Raw genomic sequence first — 25,360 nt, forward strand, 5'->3', positions numbered from 1 at the left:
CCTACTCGCTGAGGACGGTTTGTCCCTGCGCAGCCACCGTACTTCCTTCTTGTTGGGCGCAGTCTCTGAGGTTGCGCCGCGTCGTAACAACCGGGATCTTGTAGCCGAGCGAACATTTTTTTTGCAGATATGAAAGCGAAACCGAGAGGAAGTGTTATTATCAATTAAATTCAAAAGAGAAAGAGAAGAGGGCCAAACGTCCGGCGAGCGGTGGTAATGCGGATTCGAGATGGGAAACATTTTTGGCAGAAAGAAGCGGACCCGAGTGACAGAGCAAGACCGCGCTGTGCTGGTGAGGAGAGAAAGTGAACCATTCAGAGGGTGATTGCCCAGATAGGATTCATGCTGCCCACACTGGAGTGGCACGGGGCGCATCGGTGAGGCATATAGTAGGATTTATTGTCACCTGGATGAAGGTAAAAACGAAACAAATGAATAAAGGCCAGACTGTGGGTGACAAGAAGGAGGCGCATGATATGGCGAGGCAAAGTCAAGTCCTGTTTAGGGTTAGAATACAAATGTTGAGTCCACTGAACTGACACGCCTCATTGTCAAGTAGACAAAAAGTTCCAGTAAAATTTGGTAGTGACGAGGTAGAAATAAGACGTGGTGTCAATCTGACAGTATTAACAGGTGCTTCTACTACTAAGAGAAAAAAGCCAATCCGATTTCAACGTTCAACCCACATGGAAAAAAGAAGCCGTCATAGGTCTAGTCTGCACTAAACTGTGAACAAAGGCGAGTTATCGGTGAATGTGTGCACGTTGGAATAAAAATTAACCCCACAGGACTTTGGAAATGTCCACACACAGATTATAGACCGTTTAATGTAGGAGGGGGGTTGACTAGATACAGATATGACAAACGCACCTCTATTCTTTTAAGGTGGAGTCACAATTTGATGTGCAATTTTCTTTTGAGAGGAAAGCTCCTGGTTTAAAGGGATGTGAAATATCAGCATATTTTATTAGTTATTTTTCGTTCAATAAGATCAAGAATATTTTTGAGCTAACATTAGCATTCAGTCGATTTGAAATTTGTATTACAGTATACCATAAACACTTTTCACAAGTTAAAAGAATCAAACCGTCACCCTCAGCGTATTAAAAGAAAAGCTGTAGGCCGAGTACTTGTACACAAAACAGATTCCATTTTGAAAAACACTGTAAGGAGCCAGGCAAAACCAGAAAGTTTCAAATAGCAAGCTGTGATCATCATTTGGGATAACTTGCACTAATATTCAGACTGGTCCAGCCTCTATTACACATTGATAGATGTGTTCATCAGAATTCACCTGCTCATTATCTTCACTTTGTTTAGGCATCCTAGTTACCAGTTCCTGAATCTAAGACAATTAGAATTTATGTAGGAAAACATTAGAATTCATCTTCCACTACATATCAGAATATTCCGTACTGTTTAAATGACCTTTTTCTCCTTTTTATGTTAGTTTCTACTTCTGACCAGTTGTTTGCCCCTTAGAAGGTCACTTAATCAGTGCTGTGCCCCAGTTACACTTAAAAATGCCTTGAAATGGTGTTAGCTTTAAAAATAAAAATAAAGGGATTTGTTTTTGAATCCTGGTAAATTCTTTATGCTTTATGTGCAACATACTGCTTACGGGCTCTGTTTAAAGGGTTGTTTTGAAAGGAGAATGGGGAGAAGTAATGTACTATTCATTACTAACACCATATAAACACCTGTATTCTGGACTTTTGATACATCGTTGACTGAGAAACAGTTATACATGTAATCTGGGGACAAATTGAAATTAAATCTTTCATAAGGAGCTGCAGTGAAAATTTGAAGCCACTGCAGCCCACCAAATGTCTGCATTGGTGGATTGTACCTACTGCATGTGCAATAGAGTATGGTGTGCTTTGTTAGCTCCCCTCATAGTATGTGAGATTAAAATGCAATACAGAATAGACAGTGTGGGGGGGCAGAAACAGACTGATTTAGACAGATGGCAGACTACTAAAGGAAGAGGCTGTATTAAAGTAATCCCTTGAAGAATATAAGTGGACCAAGCCAAGGTTCTTGATACGTGTAATTTTTTTAAGAAGATTAAGGCATGCGGCTGCTGTGTATAATTAAATATAGAAACAAAGTAGGCCTGCTGCTTGATGAGCATAAGAAAGAGCTGAAATGGGCAAAGAGCAATGCAGAGTCAGTCTCTCTTGAAATTAAGAGTATTTTAAATAATTTAAAGAGATTATTTCTAAATATTGCAAGATTTTATGTTTCTAAATACCAGAAGGCAGCAGTGGCTCAATGTAGCAAACCTTACTGAAGTGCCTTTGCTCATCTTCTCGGTTGGAGAATCCACTGGTGACCTGTGTATATGACATGGGGTGTTTAATATAATCCTGATAAAGATAATCTTGCTTTGGGTGTAGTGCATGCTGGGAATCACAATGATATAATTAATGATGGCCTGCTTACGGGCAGTGTTAACTTTTGTGGCAAGGTTCAGGTTGTGGAATTCTACCAGTGAGAAAAAAAACAATAAAGACAACCAGCATTATGACCACATACTTTTGGTGAGAATTTACCTTGCAAATGTGAAGTCAATGAGCTTTCTGTGTGTTTTTAAGTAAAACACAAACCCTACCAGTGCTCTGACTTTATAAATCCTCATAGGTCCGTGGGATTGAATATGCTGTGAAAATGCAATGTACAGTATAAAATACAATTACATTGTTGTTATTTTAAGGAGAGTTTGTGGAGGTCTTCCCAGGGGACACAAAAGGCAGAAGGGGCCATCTTATCAGTATGGCCCAGGTGCTAAAATGATGCAGTGAATCCCTAATTTTGAACCTTTAAAGTTCCCATTAAATCCCCACAATTAATGACCTATCAGACATTTTAGTCATGATTTGACATGGGTTATAGTAAGGAGATTCATTCCACTACAAATACAGGCAATTAAAAAAATGGTGTGTTCAACACAAGATTTTCCCTAAATAATGGGTGTGATTTTTGTAGTAAAATACTGCAGTTTAATTTGCATAATACAGTAAAAATCTACTTGAGCAATACTGCTAGAAATTGATGGACTTATTAACTATATTAAGTTTCAGAAGTGATTCTCTTTTAAGTTATTGTGTCCTGGTTCATGTTGTAGAGGAATTTGTGGCCATGTACTGTAATATTTTAGTTTCATGCAAATTATTGTGTAGAGCCTACCTTGTTCATATAGCTAAAAACTGGGTAACTTGGCCTATGTATTCAAACATTTAAAACACCATTATATATCATTACATGACAGATCATGTACTTCCCAGCCTTAGCCCCATTAGAATTATATATCTATTAATGACGTACTGTATTTGTAATGTACCATTAAACACCCACAAGTTAATTTCAAGTATTGGGGTGCTACTCACCCATGTGGAGGGGCAAAAACCTTTCCAATTCAGACCCAGTTACTGCTTGCTATATTTTACTCCTCTCACTACCCCAACTTGGACCTGAAAACCAGTAAGATGCATTCTTCATCTTAATGAAAACAAAAGTGAGCTGGTTTGTTTTGGCAGTGCTATTGAAGTTAAACATTTGAATCCAGGTTTTAGAAGTATTATACCCAATTTGACTGTTAAGACTTTGGGTTTTATTCTTGATTCATAGCTCAGATTTACAGGTCAAATAAATTCACTTGTCAGGAGGAACATTTATTGTCTTAAGTTTATTTCCAAGCTTAAGTCTTTTCTCTCTTTCAAGGACTTACAGATGGCTATTAAGAAAAAAATATGCATGTCAAATGCTAACAGGGGAAAATGCAAAAAATTGGTTCACAAGGCAATTTACAAAGCAAGCAATCTTTACAGTTCAAATATCATAAAATTCTCAAAACCCATTTACTGGGGGAGCTGGAGCATGTCCTGTTAGCTCTAAATAAGGTTCCAGTCCATTCCAGGGCCCACTCACACACAGTTCAACTCACAAGGGGTCAGTTTTAAATCAATAGTTAAACTAACCTGCATGTCTTTGTGGATTGTGGAGGAAATCCTTTACAGACATGAGTGGAATGTTCATTTAGTGTGGGAATGTGGGATTCAGAACTAGGATGCTGAATCAGTGATGTGGTCCAGTCCCACAGAAGAGCAACTACTGCACAAATTACTGAAAAACTGAACACTGGCCATGGGTGAAAGGTGTCAGAATACACTCTGTATTGTAGTTTACTGTGTATGGGGCTGCATAGGCACAGACCAGTCAGAGTGCCAATGCTTGAACCTCTATCCACCGCTGAAAGTGCCTGCAATGGCCATGTGAGCATCAGAACTGAACCAGTGCTTGGTCTAATGAATCACATTTTCTTTTTTCTTTTTAAATCATAAGTATATCCTGGTGCCTGTGGTGGGTTGGCACCCTGCCTGGGATTGGCTCCTGCCTTGTGCCCTGTATTGGCTGGGATTGGCTCCAGCAGACCCCCGTGACCCTGTGTTCGGTTTCAGTGGGTTGGAAAATGGATGGATATCCTGGTCCATATGCATTGCTCACTATGTCCCAATAGGAAAAAAAATCAGTTTTTACTTCCTTTCCCTGTTTTGTTACTACTAATTCTCTGGACTATTTAACACTACACTAAAATTGTATTACTCAGCTCTTGTACGTTTCTGAGATTTTCTGCCTTTATCTGTCCCCCCCTTTACCAGTCATTGATAATTGGTCCTGGTTGTCAGCAGGACAGACAACCCAGTTACTGATTTTAAATATTAGACAGGCAACCTGAAGATATCTGCAACCCCAGTAATGGTGATGGCAAAGACCTCTGACTATAAATGTATCAATTCAAAATGCAATTCTATCAGTGGTGAATACAGGTTTTTTTTTTTTTTTTTTGCTGGTAGGCATCTGTCTAGTTCATTATCAGGCAGGCTGTTAGTCATAGACAAGTTGTCAAGCTGTTCCAACACCATTTACATTGACTCATATAAGAAAAAAAAAAGCTGTAGAAAAATGTGTTAGCATGGGCACGGCATTTACTCAGTATAAATCAAAAGTAAATGTTGCTGAAATCACTTGACAAATTTTCTGTGACCAAAGATATGTTAAAAAATAGTTCTCATAGCTTAGTGCATTCTTCCGTTTAAATTATAAACAAAATATTTTCTCCAGAGTGACACATGGGTGTAGTTCTCATTGATGCCAAGGAGTCCTGGCTCCTCTGTCATTTATTCAGATGAGTCTAGGTGGGTGCATTTAGTGCAGAGGTTCTCAGTGTCAGTCCTGGGGGCCCACTGTGGCTGCAGGTTTGTGTTCCAACCAGCTTCTATTTGTAATTGGACTCCTGGGCTAATTAAGTGAACTGTTATTTGTCAAATTCTGTGTTTTGGGGAAAAATGTAGAAATTAGAATGTATATTATATTGGAATAATGTATTTTGTTTTCTTTTTAACAATATTTTCATCTTGATTTTCATTCTGTTTTTTGCAGAGTGTTGTAATTGTTTAATTAATTCATTATTTTCTAATTAGTGGGTCTAACGCTGAAGTAGTTTCAGCCTTTGATTATTCATTGTTGTTTACCTGGCTGTCTTCTGCTCTGCTGGTTGTTATTATTAAGATACAATGAAGGGAGCAAACTGCACAGAGAAAGGGGCAAAATATAATGAAATCATATAATGCTATAATTAAATCTATAGCAAAAATGGAAATATTCCTAAATGTCTTATTAATGAAAAAATCATGCTGTTGTGCTTTCTTAATGTAGAATAAGATAAGAGAAAAAACAGCTAATTAAATGAGATCAGTGTTGTCTGGTGTTGTCACTGATTATGAATCTGGTTGGAACAAAAACCTTAAGCCACATTGGGCCCCCAGGACCGACTTTGAGAACCCCTGATTTAGTGTGCTTTGTTGATGGGCTGGAAACTCATCCAGGGCTGAGTGTGCCTTTGCAGCATTACTAAATGAATAAGGTCTAGCCTCCATTATCCAGACCTGGATTAAGAAGATTCAGTGATGGATGGATATTTATGATAAGAGGTTATTATATTAGAAGGCACTACACAAACACATCTTGCTCTACCAACCAATGAAGTTCTGCAACATCATGACTACATTTTTTGGCATGTGTGTAATTTCACATTTAAATCCATGAAAAGTTTTATGAATGAGACCCGGGACATTAACATTGTTATTTTAAATAATTCCTGTATAGTTTTGGCTTTATGCATGGGGCTATTGTCTTGTTGGCAAACAAATCTTCTCTCAGGGCTTGGGTTTCTTGCAGAATCCAATCCAGGTTTTCCTCCAACATTTCCCTGTATTTTCATGCATTCATTTTATCCTGTACCCTCCCAAGCCTTCAAGGAGCTGCTGCAGAGGAACATCTTCACAGCATGATGCAGCCACCACCATACTTTATGGTGGGAATGGTGTGTTTTTGATAATGTGCAGTGTTTGGCTTATGCCAAACTTTTTGTTTAGTTGGATGACAAAACTTTCATTTAGTTGGATGGCCAAAAAGATTAATTTTTGTCTCAATAAACCATAGAACCATCTTCTAGCTGACTTTAGACACCCACCTGCCTTCTGGTAAACTGTCCTGAACATTTTTTCTCTTTGCCACTCTCAAATAAAGGTGTGACTTCTGAAACACCGAAACAGCAGTTGCTCTCTGCATAGTCCTTCTATTCTGATCCACTGTAGCTTGCAACTCCTTCCGAATTTTCAGAGGTCTCATGATGAGATCCTTCATTAGTCTTCACTCAGATTTGTGGGATGGCATGCTCTAGGTAGATTTACCACTGTGATATTCTCTTTCCATTACTTAATAATTGATTTAACTTGATTGCAATGGATATTCAATGACTTGGATATTTTCTTTTCTCCATCTTGTGAATTGTACTTTACAGTCACTTTTTCATGAAGTTGTTTGGAGTGTTGTTTTTGTCTTCATTGTGTAGGTTAGGCTACCAAACTGACTTAAGTGCAAGTTGGCCATTACACATTCAGGTGCATTTAGACTACAATTCATTAGAATCCAAATAGATTATCTCCACTGAAGTAGTTCTGTGACTTCTAAAGCCAACTGTGGCAGCAGTGATGATTTAGGGATGTGAATACTTATGAAACCATCTATTTTGTATTTTTAATACCGGTAAAAGCCAGGCAAAATGACACCTTTTATTGGCTAACTAGAAAGATTACAATATGCAAGCTTTCGAGGCAACTCAGGCCCCTTCTTCAGGCAAGATGTAATACAGAAACTGAAGTTTCCTATGTTTATATACACACTCTAGGACAAGAAACAACATTGGTAAAAATTTAAATGAGAGATTTTGAATGTAAAAAATTAATAGATTCATTCAGGCTAGGGTTAATTTAGCAAGAGAGAAAAGAACAATGTATTGTCAAGATCTCTGGATAAGATAACTGTCCAACAAAGTCTTTTGAAGTTTGTAATGAGTTTTTTCAAAACAATGTGGGTCTGTAGACAGGTTGTCTGTTATTCTGAGAGATGTAAACAATCCTCATATCTGGCCATAAAACTCTTGTCTTTATTCAATCCATGTTGTAAAGTATTAAATTTTAGCATGAGTTTAACTTCCCATTCTTTTCTCTCTTGCTGTGTTTTGAAGTTGCCCATAAGCACTGTGACCTTAAAGTTCTTCTCACAGTGTCCATGGCTGTTGAAGTGGGCCGCCACAGGAACATCTGTGTTGCCATGTTTAATGTGGAACCTGTGTAAGTTCATTCTCTGGCGGAGTGTTTGTCCAGTTTCTCCCACATAGAGTGCAGTGTCAGGACATTTCATGCAGAAAATTAGGTAGACTACATTAGATGATCTGCAGGAAAATGATCCCTTGATGTGATGTTCAAGTCGGCAGTGTGGTATAACTATACGGTCTGTATCATAGATGTGGGCACATGTTTTGCATCTTTTCTGTAGGCATGGAGATGTGCCATTTTCTGTTGGTTCACTTAGGGAGCCTCGGACAATTAATTGTTGAAGGTTTGGTGGTTGTCTGTATGCCAGGAGGGGAGGTTCAGGAAATACATTTTTCAGTGTTTGGTCATTGTTTAGTATTGGCTGAAGTTCTTTTATAATTTTTCGAAGTGTTTCAAGATGTGGGTTGTAGGTGACAACAAGGGGGATGCGATCCTTGTTGTCTTTGTTTTTATATTCCAGAAGGTTGTCTCTGGGTATGGCAGTAGCTCTTCTTATTTGAATGTCTGTTGTTTTCGGGGTGTAACCTTGTTTGATGAAATCTTGTCTGAGCTCCTGCAGTTGTTGATCACGGTCTGTTGGGTCTGAGCAAATACGATTGTACCGTATTGCTTGGCTGAAAATAATGGAGCGCCTTATATGCTTGGGGTGGAAGCTATCATTTTTCAGGTAGGTCCGTCTGTCTGTCGGTTTGTGAAAAATAGAAGTTACAAGGGTGTTGTCTTTCAGTTGAACGGTGGTGTCAAGGAAGCTGACTTCTGTTTTTGAGTAATTCAGCTTCAGCTTTATGTTGGGGTGAAAACAATTATATTCATTATGAAAATGGAGGAGGTCCTTTTCACTGGCAGTCCAGATTATGAAGATGTCATCTATGTAATGGAGATACAACATTGGTTTTACGATGCACATTGACATGAAATCTTCCTCCAATTTTGCCATAAAAAGATTTGCATAGTGAGGTGCAAACCGACATCCCATTGCAGTCCCCATTTGTTGTAAGTAGCAATCCTGTCCAAAAGAGAATAGATTATGTGTCAGAGTGAATTTTATCATTTCTATTACTGACTTTGTGGGTAAATCATGTTGTTTGAGGTACATTTCACATGCCAATATGCCATCATCATGGGGGATGTTAGTGTAAAGTGCCTCAACATCCATTGTGGCCAGTAAGGTTCCCTCAGGAAAGGGGCCTAAAGCAGACAGTTTTTTTAAGAAGTCAGTGGTGTCCTGGATGTAGCTGGTTGTATTACGGGTGAGGGGTTTAAGGATCTGCTCCACCCAACCTGAAACATTTTCTGTAAGGGAGCCAATTCCTGAGATTATAGGCCTTCCTGGGTTCCCTTCTTTGTGGATTTTAGGAAGCATGTAGAAGTAACCCATTTTGGGGTTCTCAGGAATTAAACTGTTTACATGATCCCTGATGTCAAGAGGAAAGCTACTTACTATTTTTTTTAGTTCCTTTTTGTAGAGATCTGTTGGGTCTTCTTGCAGTTTGTGATAATGCATAGTATTGGACAATTGTCTTTGTGCCTCCTGTATGTAATCTGATGTGTTCATGATGACTAAAGCACCCCCTTTGTCTGCTGGTTTGATAATGATTTCTGTATTTTCCCTTAGTGAATGTATGGCTTTCCGCTCATCCCTAGTAATGTTTTCTATCCGATTTTGTTGCCTGTTTAAGATTCCTGTTTTCACTCTCTGTTGGAAGCAGTCTATATAATTATCCAGGGTAGAGTTTCTGCCAGCTTCTGGTGTCCATGTGGATTTATTGGTGGGGTTGTTGTAACTGCTTGTTGTTGGTTCCTGTGTGTTACTGTTTTCTTTCTTGTGGAAAAATTCTTTTAGTCTGAGTTTTCTGAAGAATTCTTCCATATCACTGCAGAGTCTGATGTTGTCAATGGGCTTTTAATACCGGTAATTAATTTAGACCAATTGGTAGAAATTTCTATTCACTTTAACACCTTTAATGTTTTATTCATAATCATCAAATCATTGTTTTCATTTGACTCTAATAAACTTGAAAGAAAATATTTGACATTCATAATAACATTATAATTTCATCCTTCATGCAGTATGTATTGAAATACTGCAGCTTAAGGTACTTTTACCATTACTTGAATATATAGCACTGTGAGGGTAAAGCAGCCAAGAATGCATGTTACTGTGTTGACATGTTGCAAAAGCACTATAGTCTTTTCTATGGATATTGTTCAGTTAAATTAACTACAATGTCTAATTCCTTTATATTTGACAGCACCTTTCACACTAAATGTCATTATTAAAAGGTTGTTACTGAATCCCTGAAGATTTAAAGGAACATTTCCTCTTAATCTCTAAACAACACCTGCTTTTCTTTTTGTTTGATTCAACAGCACAGATTTTTCTTTCTTTCTGTTTAACCCCAATTTAAATAACCTGATCTTATCTTTCATTCTTGTTTGGTTAGGACAATGATTTCTTTTCTGTTCATTGCAGCAACTGAAGCAACAGAGAGATAAGCTGAAACAGTACCAGAAGAAGATTCACTTGCAGCTTGAAAAGGAGAGACTGCTTGCAAAACAGCTGCTTCAAGATGGAAAAAAAGAGTGAGAGCCATGTGTTATATTTTTTAATTGATTTTAACAGTGAGGCTTGTGTAAACGGTTTACTTCCAGTGAATGTGGAATTCTGCCTTTTAACTAAGTGATACACCTGATGTTTAATATACATTTACATAAAACTTAGAATACAGTTGTCATCCAGTTCTTAAGTCTGTTGCAGCAGAGCTGCTCAACTAATCAGATTTTTGTCCAGTGATAAGGATGAAAATTAGAAGTCAGTTAGCAGAGCAGATTTATTTGCAAGTATGGAGACTGAAATGAAAGTGCCATGAACAAATGTCTCTCTTGGTAATAAAAACTTGAATGGGCCATCAAGTATATAATAATAATAATAATATTTTTTATTAATATAGCTCGTTTCCCATGCTCAAAGTGCTTCACAGAGGAAGATCAAATACAACATTGGATAAAAATAAAATCTGCATAAAACAACTAAGTATGAGATATACAAAGCATTGAAATAAGAGATAATAAATCAGAATAAAATACAAATACTGCGAGAAAAAACATGAAAAATAACATATTTTGTGATTTAAACAAAAATCCCCCTGAGCATCTGGACAAAGAATGCTAAACTGCCTTCCTGAAAAAATGAGTTTTAATTTGTTTTTTTGAAAGGATGAATTGAATCACCTGATCTAATTGATATAAAGAGGTTGTTCCAAAATCTGAAGGTAATAGAGAGGAAGACTCTTTTACCCATAGAGCATAGATTAGTTTGGGGCACAATGAATTTACCAGAATCAGTGGACCCTACTTAGTGGACAGTAGCTTAGTGGTGCAGGAGGTTACTGTTGCAGTCTGGTGCAAGTTAATTTAAAGCTTTTTAGGTTAATAATAGAATATTAGATTCTGTAAGACACAGGCAGACACTGAAGGCACAGAGCAGGATGGGTGCTGTGTGCTCACTGTTTCTGGTCTGTGTAAGGGCAGCAGAGTTTTGAACAAACTAGAGCTGCAATAACAAATTAGAAGGAGCACCTGCCAGTAAGGGGTTACAGTAGTCAATGCAAAATAAAGTTTGAACAAGTTTCTAAGCATTAGAAAAGGAGTGGAATACTTGAATGTGGAATATTGTACAGAGGTGGAAGTAAGACACTTTCTTAATGCAATTTATGTGGGTAGAGTAAGAAAGAGAGGAACCCAAAATGACACTAGAATTCTCAACAGAAGAATGTCTGATGATTTCATCACCAAGAGTAGTTGAAAATTAGCTTATTTTCTTAAGCTGAGGATTAGTGCCAATTAACATGACTTTGGTTTCATTGCAGTTTAATTTTAAAGAGTATTTTATCCGGTTTTTAATTTCACTGAGGCAAATTGTGTGTTGAGAAAACTCTAAGGAACTTCACTTTTAACACTCAAACGGATATGAGTATCATCTGCATCTTCTTCTTCTTTCGGCTGCTCCCATTAGGGGTTGCCACAGAGGATCATCTTTTTCCATATCTTTCTGTCCTCTGCATCTTGTTCTCTTACACCCATCACCTGCATGTCCTCTCTCACCACATCCATAAACCTCCTCTTAGGCCTTCCTCTTTACCTCTTAAAAATGATAATTCAGTCCATATGAATAATATGGCCAAGGGGAAACATGTAGATGCAGCATGGCAGATAGAGGAGGAAAAAGCCTCAAGGAGCTCCTTGTGTGACTGACTCTGAGCTGGACCTGCTGTTGCTAAGACAAACTCTTCCCTATCAGTTAGATAGGACTTAAACTACTTGTGGGCAGTGCCAGAGACATCTGGAATATTCTCCATTCAGGACTGTAAAATATCATACTTGAAACTATTAAATGCTGCACTAAGGTCTAACAGAATTAATATACCTGTTCGTCCAGTCTGCTTCAATAAGCAAATCAGAGTACTGAAAGCAGAGCAGTTTCACAGCTGTGCTGTGCTTTGAAACAAGACTGAAAGAGTTCCATCAGCTTATTACAAGTAAAGTAACTAGTGAGTTGGGGGGCAACTACACACTCAAGAACTTTTAACAGAAAAGGTAAGTGAGCAACAGTCTGAAAATTGTTCAGATTGTCTGCATCAAGACTGGACTTTAAACACCAGGGTTACAGAAGCTATTTTCAAAGCAGCTGGCACACAGCCAGTGTTTAGGGATGTATTTATTATCATTGTAACAGTCTGAATTATGGCATTATGACAAGATTTGACAAATGTGGTGGGGATAGGATCCAGTATACAAGTAGCAGGCTTCATCTTACAGAGCAGGACATTAGTAAGTGTAGATGAAACTAGTGAACATTTGGAAAAGGAGATGAAGACAAGGAAAAACATAAAATGATTGATTTTTACTAGTAGAATTGTTTAGGTTTTTAATTTTGTCACAGAAAAAGTAAAGGAATTTTTCACAGTCCTCAGTGGAAGGGGTGATTGGTCTAGATGAAGGTTAAAGTAGTTTATTACCACAGAGAACAAAACCCTTGGATAATCATGGCCACTCCTTATTGTTCTGATGGTTGGAGAAAGCCTTATCAGGCATAGTGAGGCCAGTCTTGCGTGCCTCACTTTCTAGGCGTCGGCCAGCTGCTTTCATAGAACATAATACTGAATTGTACCATGGAGCAGAAAGACCTGTTTGTGGTGTAAAGGAGGTTTTTTTTATCTAGTGCTGAATGGAGGGCTGAGATATAGTGGAGAAACTATAGCTGCGTTTACCCAAATTATCAAAGTTCTGCAGCTTTAGTACGCTTCATGGGATTCTGACAATAGCTTGACACGTTGAAATGATTCCACAGACAAAATATCTTCGTTTTTAAAAGCTTTAGTAAGGATTCAAGGTAAAACAATTCACAAAAAAAAGAGAAACAATTCATATAGCAAAGAAAAGAAAAGTGGTTGTTTAAGAAAAATTCTGTTTAAAGTTTATATATCTTGTTTGATTCTTTAAGTTTGCTCATGCAGTTGAACCATTTCTACTGTTTAAAGCTTATATGTCTTGTTTGATTCTTTAAGTTTGCTCATGCAGTTGAACCATTTCTAAACGGTCAGAAGACAGAAAAAGATCAGAAATTAATCCAGCAAGGATAGCGGGACAGAAATTTTTAAGGTTTTTGAAAGATGTTTGGCATTTGCTGTTAAGAGCAGGAAGGGACATTGAGACAGGGAAAAGTACTGTTTGTGGTCAAAGAGGCCCAAATCTGTGCTGCAAGTGCTACCTACAAGTAAGCTACGTATAAAGACCAGATCTAATCTAATCTAATCCAGTGTGGTTAGAAAAATCAGTATGTTGTATGAAACCAAAATAGTCCTGCAGGTATGCTAATTAATTTGTCAGCTTAAATGTACAAATGTCAAAGTACACTTTAATATTACCTACAAGATTAACTGTCTAGAAATTTAAATGAGTCTGTAATTCAGTCAGATCAGATAAAAAAAAACAAACGTATTTTGGAGGGCAATGGAGAACAATAAGTAAGATAAGACCATATTTCATTAATAGTTTAAGAGCCAGACAGTTGAAGGACAATGGACATTCAGTTGGTATTCTTTTAATGTTAAGCTCATACTTAACAATTACAGTGACCCCTTCCCCATGCCATTTCGAGCTATGAGCCGCTGTAAATATAACCAGATGGAATAGTCTAAATTAGTAATGCAAACTCATTTGGTTTTTGCCAAGTTTCAGTTAAATGTAACATACCAAGGTTGCAGCCTAATGAATTCTGACAAAACTCATGCTTTGCCATTGACAGACTTTGTATTAAACAAGGCAGTGTTAGTGTCTAAGAAATTGTTGTACACAGATCCACATCCAGAGCTTATTTTAATGTAGCACAGGTTTGGCACAATGACACCCTTATTCCCAAAACTCTGCGTAAAACAGCAAATTCTAGAGCAAGTGCTGCTGGAGAACTTCCCTGATGCAGCCTGGCAATGGTGACATCCCCATCCACAGTATAAATATTTCAGGCGTCCCACAATACCAATATCTTCTAGGACATTTCAGGCTGAATATTGGCTCTTGACAAATTATTTAATACGCAGTAGATTATTGTGAGAGTATTTCAGAATTGTGGAAAGCCAGTACTTATTTGAGAATAGCAAGCTGACTAAAGCAGAATTGCACAGTGGGGAATGTGAGATGGAGAGACGCAGGTGAATGGGAAAAACAATGCAGGAAGAGTCCAGAAAAGAAACAAACTGATGCCACTGGGGTATTGATCCATTAAAAATGAAGGAGGTAGTATGAGATTCACATGAAGATAATTACCAGAGTTCAGAGTTTCCAGCACACAACCGTAGGTAATCAACAGGTCCAATAGCCCTAATGCTGCTAGCCCCCAAAGAAACTTGATGGCAAAGGGGCAGTGATTCACACAAATGTCATGAAACACCGTATAAAGTACACAAAAAGGCAATTAGAGGGGCCAGCAAGACAAGGCATCCATGAAAGATTGAGCTTGAGCATAAGATCATTTCTCTAGTTGAAGCACATACAGGCAGCACTGGTAGCAATCCAGTATATCAAAGAAAACAGAACATTCCCAAAAGCTAGATCTCAGTGTTGCAAAGAAAAATTTCACAAATCAGGCAGCAGCGGGCATTCGAAAAAATAGTTTCATCCATTGAACCATATGAAGAGTCAAATCAATTGCCCTAGAGGCCACAAAACAAGAAAAGGCATAATGCATAAAAATAAAACCAAATTCAAAGCAAAAAGTACTATTTTGCATCCATGAACAAAACACACAGTAAGAGAAAGTGAATAGTAGTGCAAAAATGCAAGGTTAAATGCAGATTTCAATGAAAAGTGTTATTTACAGAGATGAACCAAGCTTGGGTTAAGTCTTGGTGAGGCAGAAACATTTTGAAATTGTATAATCAAAAGTAGCGATGAATTATACTGGCAGACAGGGATAACGAATCACAAGGCATGAGAAACAGTAGCTGATTGCAAAACACCAGGTAGTGCCAGATGTACTATATGTGTCTAAAATACTACTGTTACGTGCCCCGGAATAAAAATTCTTGGCTGAAGCCAAATTTCAGAAAATGCTGAGCTAAATATTTCTTTTCAGTTTTTATTCTTCATATTTCTTTATACTATTGCCCAAATTAAAACAATATCACTTTTGATTTATGATTTAAAACTTCAAGTTGATGAAAAAACATTCTATTATTGAAGCCAGCCTTTTCAAAGATGACATACAGTATAAAAAAAAATTAATTGAAAATAGATAAATGACTGAATAAATAAAATGTGAGAGGTGTTAGCTTGTCAGTGTGCTTTGTCTAGTCTTTGTCTGGTGTTTAATAAGCTCAACTTATTTAAATACCATTGCTCATTTTATAAAGTAGCTGCACAGATGTCAGAGATTTGGTTTTAATGCATATTCACTTTGGTGTAATACTATATAGGAAAGCATTGCTTTTGCTCAAGAAGAAACGGTATCAGGAGCAGCTTTTGGATAAAACTGAAAACCAGATTGGAAACCTAGAACACATGGTGAGTGAAGAAGTCTCAAATATTATCATGGTTAATTGTCAGTCAGATTATACAAATAACTAAATTAAAAATAAATAAAATGTGCATCTGACAAACTGTAGTTCAGACATAACTGTATACCCACTTTATGTTGGTGATTTTTTTTCCCATTGTAAGATGTTCTGTTATACAGTTTTTAATTAGATTGAAACCCAGATATTCTTGTTTGAAATACTCCACTACTGTGCCCTTCAAAGAGTTGTATCCTCTGTGGGAGTCAAAAAAAATTATAGCAACATATTCTAAAACTCCCCATCCGAAGTCTTGTGGGTTGGTGCCCAATTCAAAAATGACATTTATTATTTAGCTATAGAAAAAAGTTAATGAGGCATGTGGATCATAATCATTTAGGCCTTTTTGACTAGTTATGAGGAATGCACTGAGTATTTTTCCTTTTTTCCTTTAGGTGCAAGAAATAGAATTTGCTCAAATTGAAATGAAAGTTATTGAAGGGTTAAAGATTGGAAATGACTGCCTTAAGAAGATGCATGAGGTATTTTTTTTTTACAGAAGAAACAAGATCCTCATATATGTTTTTATTTTTGATTTTGGAAAAGTATTTGATTATTTGTATTATTTTACACTTCCAAATATTGGGGACTTAATGTGAAACACATATTGTGTAATATTAACTTGTCAGTGGAGTTCTGATTTGTTGTGTGTTGGAGGCTAAGCATACAGCAGATGCTCAACAGACTTCACTTTGAATTGGAGAAGCATTTGGATGTCACAGCTTGTCCTAGCTTTTTTGGCTCTGTGGGGGCACCCAGAGTCTGTCGTATGTGGCTTCAGATGTGGGTTCAACAGAAGCTTTCTATTTATGACGTCTTTATTCTTGAAGCATACTTTTCTTCAGCCTTGACACACTTTTCAGTTCTGAGAGAGATGACATCCTCTGTCTGCGTAGGTGTTTGCAAGATATTCGTCAATCTATCATAGGCCTTTATTAATAATCAAAAGCAAAATCTCCCACTTTTTTGCTACAGATGCTCTATTCTATAAATAAAGCTTCCTTGCATCAGACTCTTAGTGATTACTGTGATGTGCTCTTAATAAAGTCTCCTGTTCCGGTTGTTAGAATTTTTAGAATCTAAACATCACATGTTGGTCTTATGCAGAGGCAAAGTAAGATTGCGGGTGGTGCAATTCTTCCAGCCAAATAAATGCCAAATATTCATGAACATGGTTACCCAGCAGCCATTTTAAATATATGACAAATGTTGCCTTGTCCAAAATCACTTGTAGCAGGTTGCTTTAAATGTATTTACAATATCTGTGATCTGAAATATGAGTAAATACAAAGTAAATTTGTATTCTCCTGTTCCAGTGATCTACTGTATCGGTCATATCAGATAAGAAATGTGCATGGAGGGTCATTAAAACATGTGCACATGAAAGTTTTACAATGACTTTGTTCCCCAGATATAATGTTCATGTGTCAGTGTTTCTGTGCATTCTAATATTTTTGCACTATTGGACATTGGGAGAATAAACTTGGAGTGAGGACATGTAAGCGGTCTGAACTGGTTAGGATCAGCCAAAACGGCAAAATGGAAGTTGTTTGTATATTGCTGTCTGCAGTAATCACATTTTTCACCCTAAATATATACCTAATTGACACTACAGTTTATTTGCAAACATATACCATCTGGTGTTTTACCTTGGTATTTACTCTTATTTAATCAATTGTAAGCTGTCTGTGTAGAAATCACACACAAAAATAACATATACAAGTAAACAGGCAAACACTGTCTACTAGTTTATTTTTCACCCTTAACATTCATTAGCATTAAGTGGCTCCAGTTAAATTATATTTTACTTGGACAAGGACCTAGCAGGCGTAATCAATTTTACAGGAACCATACCTGTTGTTACATTACCTGTGGTAAGTGGTGTTGCAATTCATCAAATGAGATAATATGAAGAGGTTATCAGAGTCCCACCATTTTTATGTTTTTTTTCCCACCAACTTGGACAATTTTTTCGGCTTAAATTTAAACATTATGTACAACTGGCTTGAATTGAGGTGAATGCAGTATGTGATTTGTGCTTGTATAAGGTTTTCCTCAACATATATTTGAGTACCTCAGATTCACTGACGAATACAACAAATAGCAAGGATTCAGTTTCTAAGTAGTGTTCACCATTGACTGTAATTACAATACAAATACTTGTCTTTCTTTAGGTAATGTCTATTGAAGAAGTAGAGCGTATAATGGATGAAACACAGGATGCAATAGAGTATCAAAGGGTAAGGAAAGTAGATCTATTAAATTATCAGTGATATGTAAATGCATCTTACAGTTTTACCTTCTTATGTTACACTTGGAGGACAAGAATGTACACAGGAAACACTTGCATTATACCTTCAGAGAAGAGTGCAGCCTTCATGTGTACCACTATCTCCTAATTTCTTGAACTGTTTTTGGCTAAATGGAAGTGATTTGCAGCCTTCTGCCATGCGCTGGCCTATATCTTGCTGTTTCAAATAGTGTTCTATTTTTCATCTCTCCAGCAAATCGATGAAATGCTTGCAGGATCACTAACTCAAGAAGATGAGGATGCTGTACTTGCAGAACTGGAAGCAATCACTCAGGTGGGTCCTTCAGAATTTTTCAGAATTACTCTTCCAGTAATAAAAGCTAAAGAAAATGTTGTGTGATTATTCCATAGTTAACTTTTCATAAAATCCAGTAAACTTAATAAAACTGATATGTTCATTTTTTGTGTAGGTGTAGAACACTTTCTCATCCTGCCTTTGTTCTTTATGGTGTAATCCCAACCACCCCCCATGTTATAATCAGAAAGGGTGAAAAACATTTACATCTAATCATTCACTTTAACTGATTTAATGGTGGATAGACGTGTCTTGGTTTAGTTTATGACAATTTCTCCAACAATTTTCTGAACCAAGACTTACTAATGGATCAGTCAATTTTTATTTTGTAACATTCCATTTATATAATTTTAGTGATAGTATAATTTTACTGGATTCAGTTTCTTGAGTGAAGGTTGTGTTCCACTTTTAAATGTGTAAAAAAGGTGTATAATGTTTCATATACAGTTATGCACCAATTTTTGGCTGATTTGAGTTGAGACGATTCATAGTTACTGCCGAGGGCCATAGGAAACCAATACTGTAATAATATTCTAGAAATTGCCAAAACCAGATACAGTAATAAATCTTTTTTTGTTATTATTATATCACAGGCTCTTCTGTTTTCTGATTCTTGGAGGGCCCAATAAAGTTTGTTTTCATCGGTTTGCCATATGTGGATAAATATTTATGCTGTTGGCCCGCACCACGTTAGTGTTTGTCAAGCTTTATGGTCCTGCAACACAGTTTTGCTTTTTTATATTAATTGACAACCCACTAACAGCTTTGGCAAACCACCCCCTTGGTGAAACAAGCTCACTTACAAATGGGGAAACATTGTGCAATGCTGCTGATCACTTAGGTGAGCCACCACCACCCGCTAGCGAACCAACAATGGCAAATGCAACCCAATGGCAGCAGTCCAGGCTGCGACTGTGGTTGAGAAACACTGGCTTAGGCAACCTACTCAGAAACCAACAACAGCAGCCTGCAAGCCAGTGGTTGAGAAACACTGCCTTACATGGACTTGGTGTCATGTCACCAAGAATTTAATATGCACTACTCCGTACTGGCAGTTAAAATATGCCTACCAAATCCCAATCACCAGTACACTTTGTAACCAACATATTGCCAATTTGACATACGGCTAAATGGAGCCACAAGTCTCACATGACTGTATTTGCTTTTCACCCAATTTCAGGTGAATTTGTTGTAGGGCTAATTTGTGAATATGTACACACAATTACAAAAATTATAAATGTTAAGATTCACAATAATTTATGTAATATTTTTGCTTAAGATGTTTTAGTTGTTAAACTGTTAAAAAAAACTTAAAATCAACAAAGTCACAAAACATGAATTCATCACTCTACAATAGATTGAGACAGTAACCTGCAAGACATTTTTTATATTGTAAATGACGTTCTCCTTTTACTTTTATCAGTACTACATTTTATTAGCATTGTAGGAATCACAAAAATCTAGTAAAGCAAGCATATTTACACAAACATCACATTTTAGTTTTTATAAGCAAGATTTTTGAGGTACTAGCATTGTTCGACAGATTGTTTTGTTTAATGTAATAAGTAAATGGCAAATTTGATAAATTGAGGGGATTGATTTAAGGCATTAAAACTGAGTGAAATCAATTTTAGAGTGTCATGGGAACAGCTGGCTATACAAATGATAATAGAACAGATTGTGTGTCTGTCAAACCTTTAACAGTTAACTGGCTTGCTTTCTTCTGACAGGGAGAAGAAGAAGAACTCCCAGATGTTTCCACAGAATCCCTTCCAGAAGTACCAGAAGATGAGCCAGGTATGCACAGAAATAACATGACAAATGGAAAGGGCTTACTTTTATGTGGTAGTTAACCTTACAGCCCATCATATATAATAAAAATAATAACAACAGCAATATCAAACCCTCTTAACCCAACTCAGAGTTGTGGAGAGCCAGAGTCTATTCAATCAAGGCTGAGTGCAAGATAGAAAAATGCTCCTGGACAAAGTGCCAGTCATTGTAAGGCCACCAGCAAGGCAGAGAACGGCTCTGGACAGGGTGCCAGTCATTGTAGGACCCAATCTCTCCCACACACACACCCTCACAAAAGGCAGTTTAGAATCACCAATAATAATACTGATAATAAATTTCATGATTATTATTTTGCTATAGCTCAACATATTTGGACTGTAAAAGAATATTTCAAACTTTAAAAAATAATTGAGGTGTTTTGTAGTAAATTGCCCAATGATGGGGTTTAATTGATTTACAGTTTAATGTTTTCTGGATTTAATGACAGTGAAAATGAAAAATGTGTGGGTGTCAAAGAGATGACAGTGCTGAGACAATGTGCCCATCCTCCCGCAGTACAGTTAGTATATACTTCCATCTGTGTCACTGTGTGATTTTTTTTTTTTTTTTGATCTCTGCCACTATAATTGTGAGACAGTGAAGCATACTGATATGATGCAACTCCCTTCTGCTTTGATTCTTTGAGGCTTTCAGATCTTCCTCTTGGTATCAATTTGCACCTGAGATGTGAATAATATTTGGCAAGCTTTGTCAGACTGAATGCCTGTTCTTGGCAAAGGTTTAATGTTTTTACAAACAGGAATACTGTTTGTGAGTTTGAAAAAAGCAATCCAGATGTATATTAAAATATTAACAATAAGGAGAACAAAAAAACTATGTGGCTACAAAAGAAAGAATGCAAGGTTGGGTATGGCATAGCAAAATGAAAGAGTGGAGTTGCGGGGGTGTAGAGTGATGAAGTGGGAGGCTGGTTGTGAGCATGTGATGCTTATGAGCCGGGCATCACAAAGGCAAGGTGCCCTGGCAACAGTTAGTCATCCATGCATGACTGGTACTATACTGACTGTGAATGCAATCTCTGGCATCATTAAAACAGACAACATTCTCTGATATGATGTGACCATACCCCTCTAACAGTATAGCAGTTCTTTACTTATTTTAACTTGTGTATGCCCTCTGATGGAAGATCAACAGTTCTACTGAAAAAGAAGAATTGAAGTAATGTCACTTCACAGTACAATCAAAAAAGTGGAAAATGTAGTAATGAGATCAGGTTAACTTGACCATTTAGATTTTCAAGAAAAACGCCATTTTTCAGTGAAATGGATAATAAGGAAAATGTTTTTGGGTGGGGAAAACATTTTTAAAGAAACAATTTGATTTTGTTCTAAGTTATTACTAGCAAAAGCAGTCAACGCAAATGATAAATACCTAATGAATATAGATTATCAGTGTTAACTGAAATGTATTTAAATTTATTTAACTAACTTTTTTTTCTTTCAGAAAAGAAGCCTGTCAAACTCAAGCCAAAACCAGAGCTAGTGGCAGCTTCATAGCTCAAGACTGTGTTTTTTCAATCCTGCCCATCTCTGTCTCTCCAATTTGGTTCATCTTGATTTCTTTTAAGTCCTGCTGAATGAAAATTTCTTATTTTACCCAATGTTTCTATAGACTTACACCTCCCTTCCGATTCTCCTGGAGACCTATAGAGCATCATAGACATCTTGGAGGCTTAAGTACAGGGAAAGAATTTCATTATTTAAAAAAAAAACAACTTCTATTTCTCCTTAATATGCAAACTTAGCAAGTGATTTTTTAAGTTTTATTTTTCATTTCAGTTTGATATTGCTCCCTGAGGGTGTTTTTTTCTTTAATATTATTCTTATGCTATTGTGCTTCACTCTTAAGTGTTGGTGAAGCCAAAGATGCAATTAATGAGAACTACTTTTAATCAATATATTAAAACCACTACAGTATTCAGTACCTGTTGACTACATGGTCATATTCCTCAGATGTTTAGTTTATACCCTTGAGACTGACAGGATGCCTGACTAAGCATATTTGCTGCTTTTGTGTAAGAGCATATTATATAATGACAAATAGTGACACACAACACCATATTCAAGCAGTGCATGTTCGGAGAATATTGCTTTAAAAGGTGAAAGTGGCACACCTTGTTTTGAAAAGGATACGGTATCATTCAGATAGAAATAGTTTTAACAGTAGATCATGAATCAACAGTGAGATGTTTTTGATCTGGAAAAAAAAATAAACTATTGGGATTACTTTTTAGAGAATATCTGCTCCTAAGGGAGAACTTTCACAGGAACAGTGACCATGTTGTCCAGTTTTTATTTTGTTAATAATACAGGAGACACATATGGTTATGTGTTAATCCCAGTTTTGCCATGTGCGATAACTGCAGTTGTGTTGTTTAATTATCAGTTTATCTACAGGTCTAGCATGGAATAGTACTCTTGCTGAAAGGTGCAAAGTAATAAAACAGTTTTCAAAAGCAAAGAACAAATGAGTAAATTTCTCATCATCTGTGCCTTTAAGACCAATTGAATACTTGCCTGTTTTAGTCAACATTAGTTAATGCTTATCCTGATAGTATATCATTGGTTGAGTTAGGTTTGTTTTTTTTATGTATAAATTTTCTGGTATGCTGAAATAATCATTACTTATTAAGTACATTGTCTCTAGACTTAATTTTCATTTTCACGTCATAAATTAAGAATAATGTAAATGTCAGTAGATGAGAAAGACACACTTCTTAGAGTTTTGCTATTTTATTTTCAGTCTGTCCAGTTGAAGAATAATGTATTAAAAACTTTTATATCTTGCCCCTGAATTATTTACATTTGTTAGATTTTGAATGCTCATTATATTTATACTGAAGACTCTGCAGTCTTAAATCTGCTATCAGCAGTCATGGGCTGTTCTTCATTATCAGACCAGTGCCAGAAGTGATGATTGTGGCTATATCTTTCCTGTACTTCCACATCACTAATCAAATAATCCTGACAGAAATACCCTTTTCTTTCTTATGGATATTCAGTGTTAAATGAGATTTTGATTTTTAATCAATTCCCAGACTCCTCTTATCAAGCCTGCAATGTTTGTTGTTGAATAAAAGGCAGTATCCTTTTTGTTTATTCATAAATCTTGCTGCTTAAAGAAAAAACATTAAAAATACTGAAAACTGTCTGGCTTTCCTTTTATCACATGGTTATAAGTGAAACTTGTGAGAATAGATTCTTTGTCTCCAAACTTTACCTCAACCTCAGGCATTAGTCTCAAGAAATGTCTGAATTAACATTTCTTTTGTGCAATTTTAGACTGCTCATTGAAGCAAACAGGATTTTTCACAAAGTTTTTACTTTTGGATCATTTGGCATACCACAAAATAAGACTTGTCGCACATTATGTGCATCTGTAGTCTACTTTCCTTAAAGTTTTTTTTTTTTTAATTATTTATTGATAACATTTTTTATCTGGTGTCCCTTTTGTATTTTGAGGTCCCCTAATCAGTACTGTAATATATTAAATCTCATTTTGAATACTGTACACCTTTATTAAACCAGTAAAAATTATGATTTATAAGAGACACTCTGGAAAATAAATATTAAGGCTTTTGGTATGCAGAAAAAATAAACTATTTAATAATTATTTCTGAGAATTTTGCTTGTTTGTTTATTAAAACCAGTATTCAACTTTAATAGAAAGTTGTTTCATTTGAATCATTTTAAGATAATATTCTATGATAAAGCTAATAAGAGTCATCAGAAGAAAAAAAAAATTAATTGTATTCTTTTAAAGTGGTTTGTCTAGCTATTGGTCTTGAATTACGACTCCCCATTAATACATTATGGATTAGCACATGGTCTATGATTCTGCTATACTACTAATTACATCTGGAATTGCTGCAGTTTTGTTTTTCTTCACAATAGGCTCATCCAGTTAAAAATGGCAAAAATAAAATATTTAAGATGGTAAATACAAGTGATTGTTCATGGACCATGTTGCTATGGTCTCTCATTCTTGTAGATTCATTCTATGCAATGTCCGAAACAGTTTGATCTTACAGATAGAATATGCAGCACAACTTCATTTCCAGACCTGGGGCCTCATGCATAACGCCGTGCGTAGAATTTGCACTATAACATGGCGTAAGCACAAAAGCAGAAATGTGCTTAGGCACAGAAAAATCCAGATGCAGGAATCTGTGCGTACCCAAACTTCCACGTTCTTCCGCTACATAAATCCCGATCCGCGTGAAAAGTAACGCTCGTGCACACGCCTGCTGTCCCGTCCCAACTCCTCCCAGAATTACGCCTCTTTGAATATGCAAAGCAATATAAATAGCCCTTAAGCTCAGCGTTCTGTGAAAAGGCAATGGCAAAAGTACAAGGAAAAATAGAAGAATTCCAGCAAATACCAAGTGGAGGCAAAGAAAAACATACTATTTGTTGGTTTAAACAGTTATATAAGCAACAAAAGGAGTGACATAGCATGTCGGAGAAACTCGAAAGCTCAAGTTCACAAAGTTGCACAGTGCCCGAAATAAAAAAGAAGTTGTCACATATCAAAGTAGGCGTGAAAAGGCGACTCGTAGCCCACCGTCTGAGTGTCATATGAAAGCTTATTAGGGTACAGTGGAAAAACAAAAGGCACACAGTGTGAAAAAAGCATGAAATGTCAACTTTAATCTCGAAATTTCCACTTTAATCATGTTTATTTTGTCATTAAAGTAGAACATCATAAACTTCATCCTAAAATGGTTTAATTTACTAGTTTCTCAAATCCCATCGTAACTAAAGTAGCACGTTAAATGCTTTGTTTTGTATTTGATCTTATATGTGCCTGAATCACTACGTACTCTTCCTCCGACAGGACACAGAATCCATTACATTCGTAATATTACAGCTCTCTGAATAATTAAAATACTGAGAAGTATACGTGATATCATTTTCATGATAATACGAGTTAAAGCATGTTATTAAACATGGGAACATGATGGCGCAGTGATTGTTCATGTCTTACGCAAGATGCTTGCTGCGCCATGCACGACCTTCGATGAAATGCTTTATTACAGAAGTACTGTCTTTTTCAAACGTACTAACCCCCAATTCCTGTCCTTACTTTTCTTTCTCCAAATACCCAA

The 25,360-nt window shown here is 36.5% G+C and overlaps 2 protein-coding genes across 6 annotated transcripts in view; one reads left to right on the plus strand and one right to left on the minus strand.

Moving 5' to 3' along the window:
• Positions 1-25,360, minus strand: part of aatkb (apoptosis-associated tyrosine kinase b) — a 770,376-nt gene that overhangs the window by 470,552 nt on the left and 274,464 nt on the right. The window lies entirely within an intron of this gene.
• chmp6b (charged multivesicular body protein 6b) lies at positions 30-23,401 on the plus strand. Its single transcript, XM_028820072.2, has 8 exons — positions 30-292; positions 10,156-10,265; positions 15,656-15,743; positions 16,189-16,275; positions 17,968-18,033; positions 18,298-18,378; positions 20,130-20,196; positions 21,697-23,401. Exons 1-8 carry the CDS (start codon positions 230-232, stop codon positions 21,747-21,749), a joined length of 615 nt encoding a protein of 204 aa, XP_028675905.1. The 5' UTR covers positions 30-229; the 3' UTR covers positions 21,750-23,401.

The sequence above is a fragment of the Erpetoichthys calabaricus genome, chromosome 14 (assembly GCF_900747795.2).
Source record: "Erpetoichthys calabaricus chromosome 14, fErpCal1.3, whole genome shotgun sequence".
NCBI classification, from domain to species: domain Eukaryota; kingdom Metazoa; phylum Chordata; class Cladistia; order Polypteriformes; family Polypteridae; genus Erpetoichthys; species Erpetoichthys calabaricus.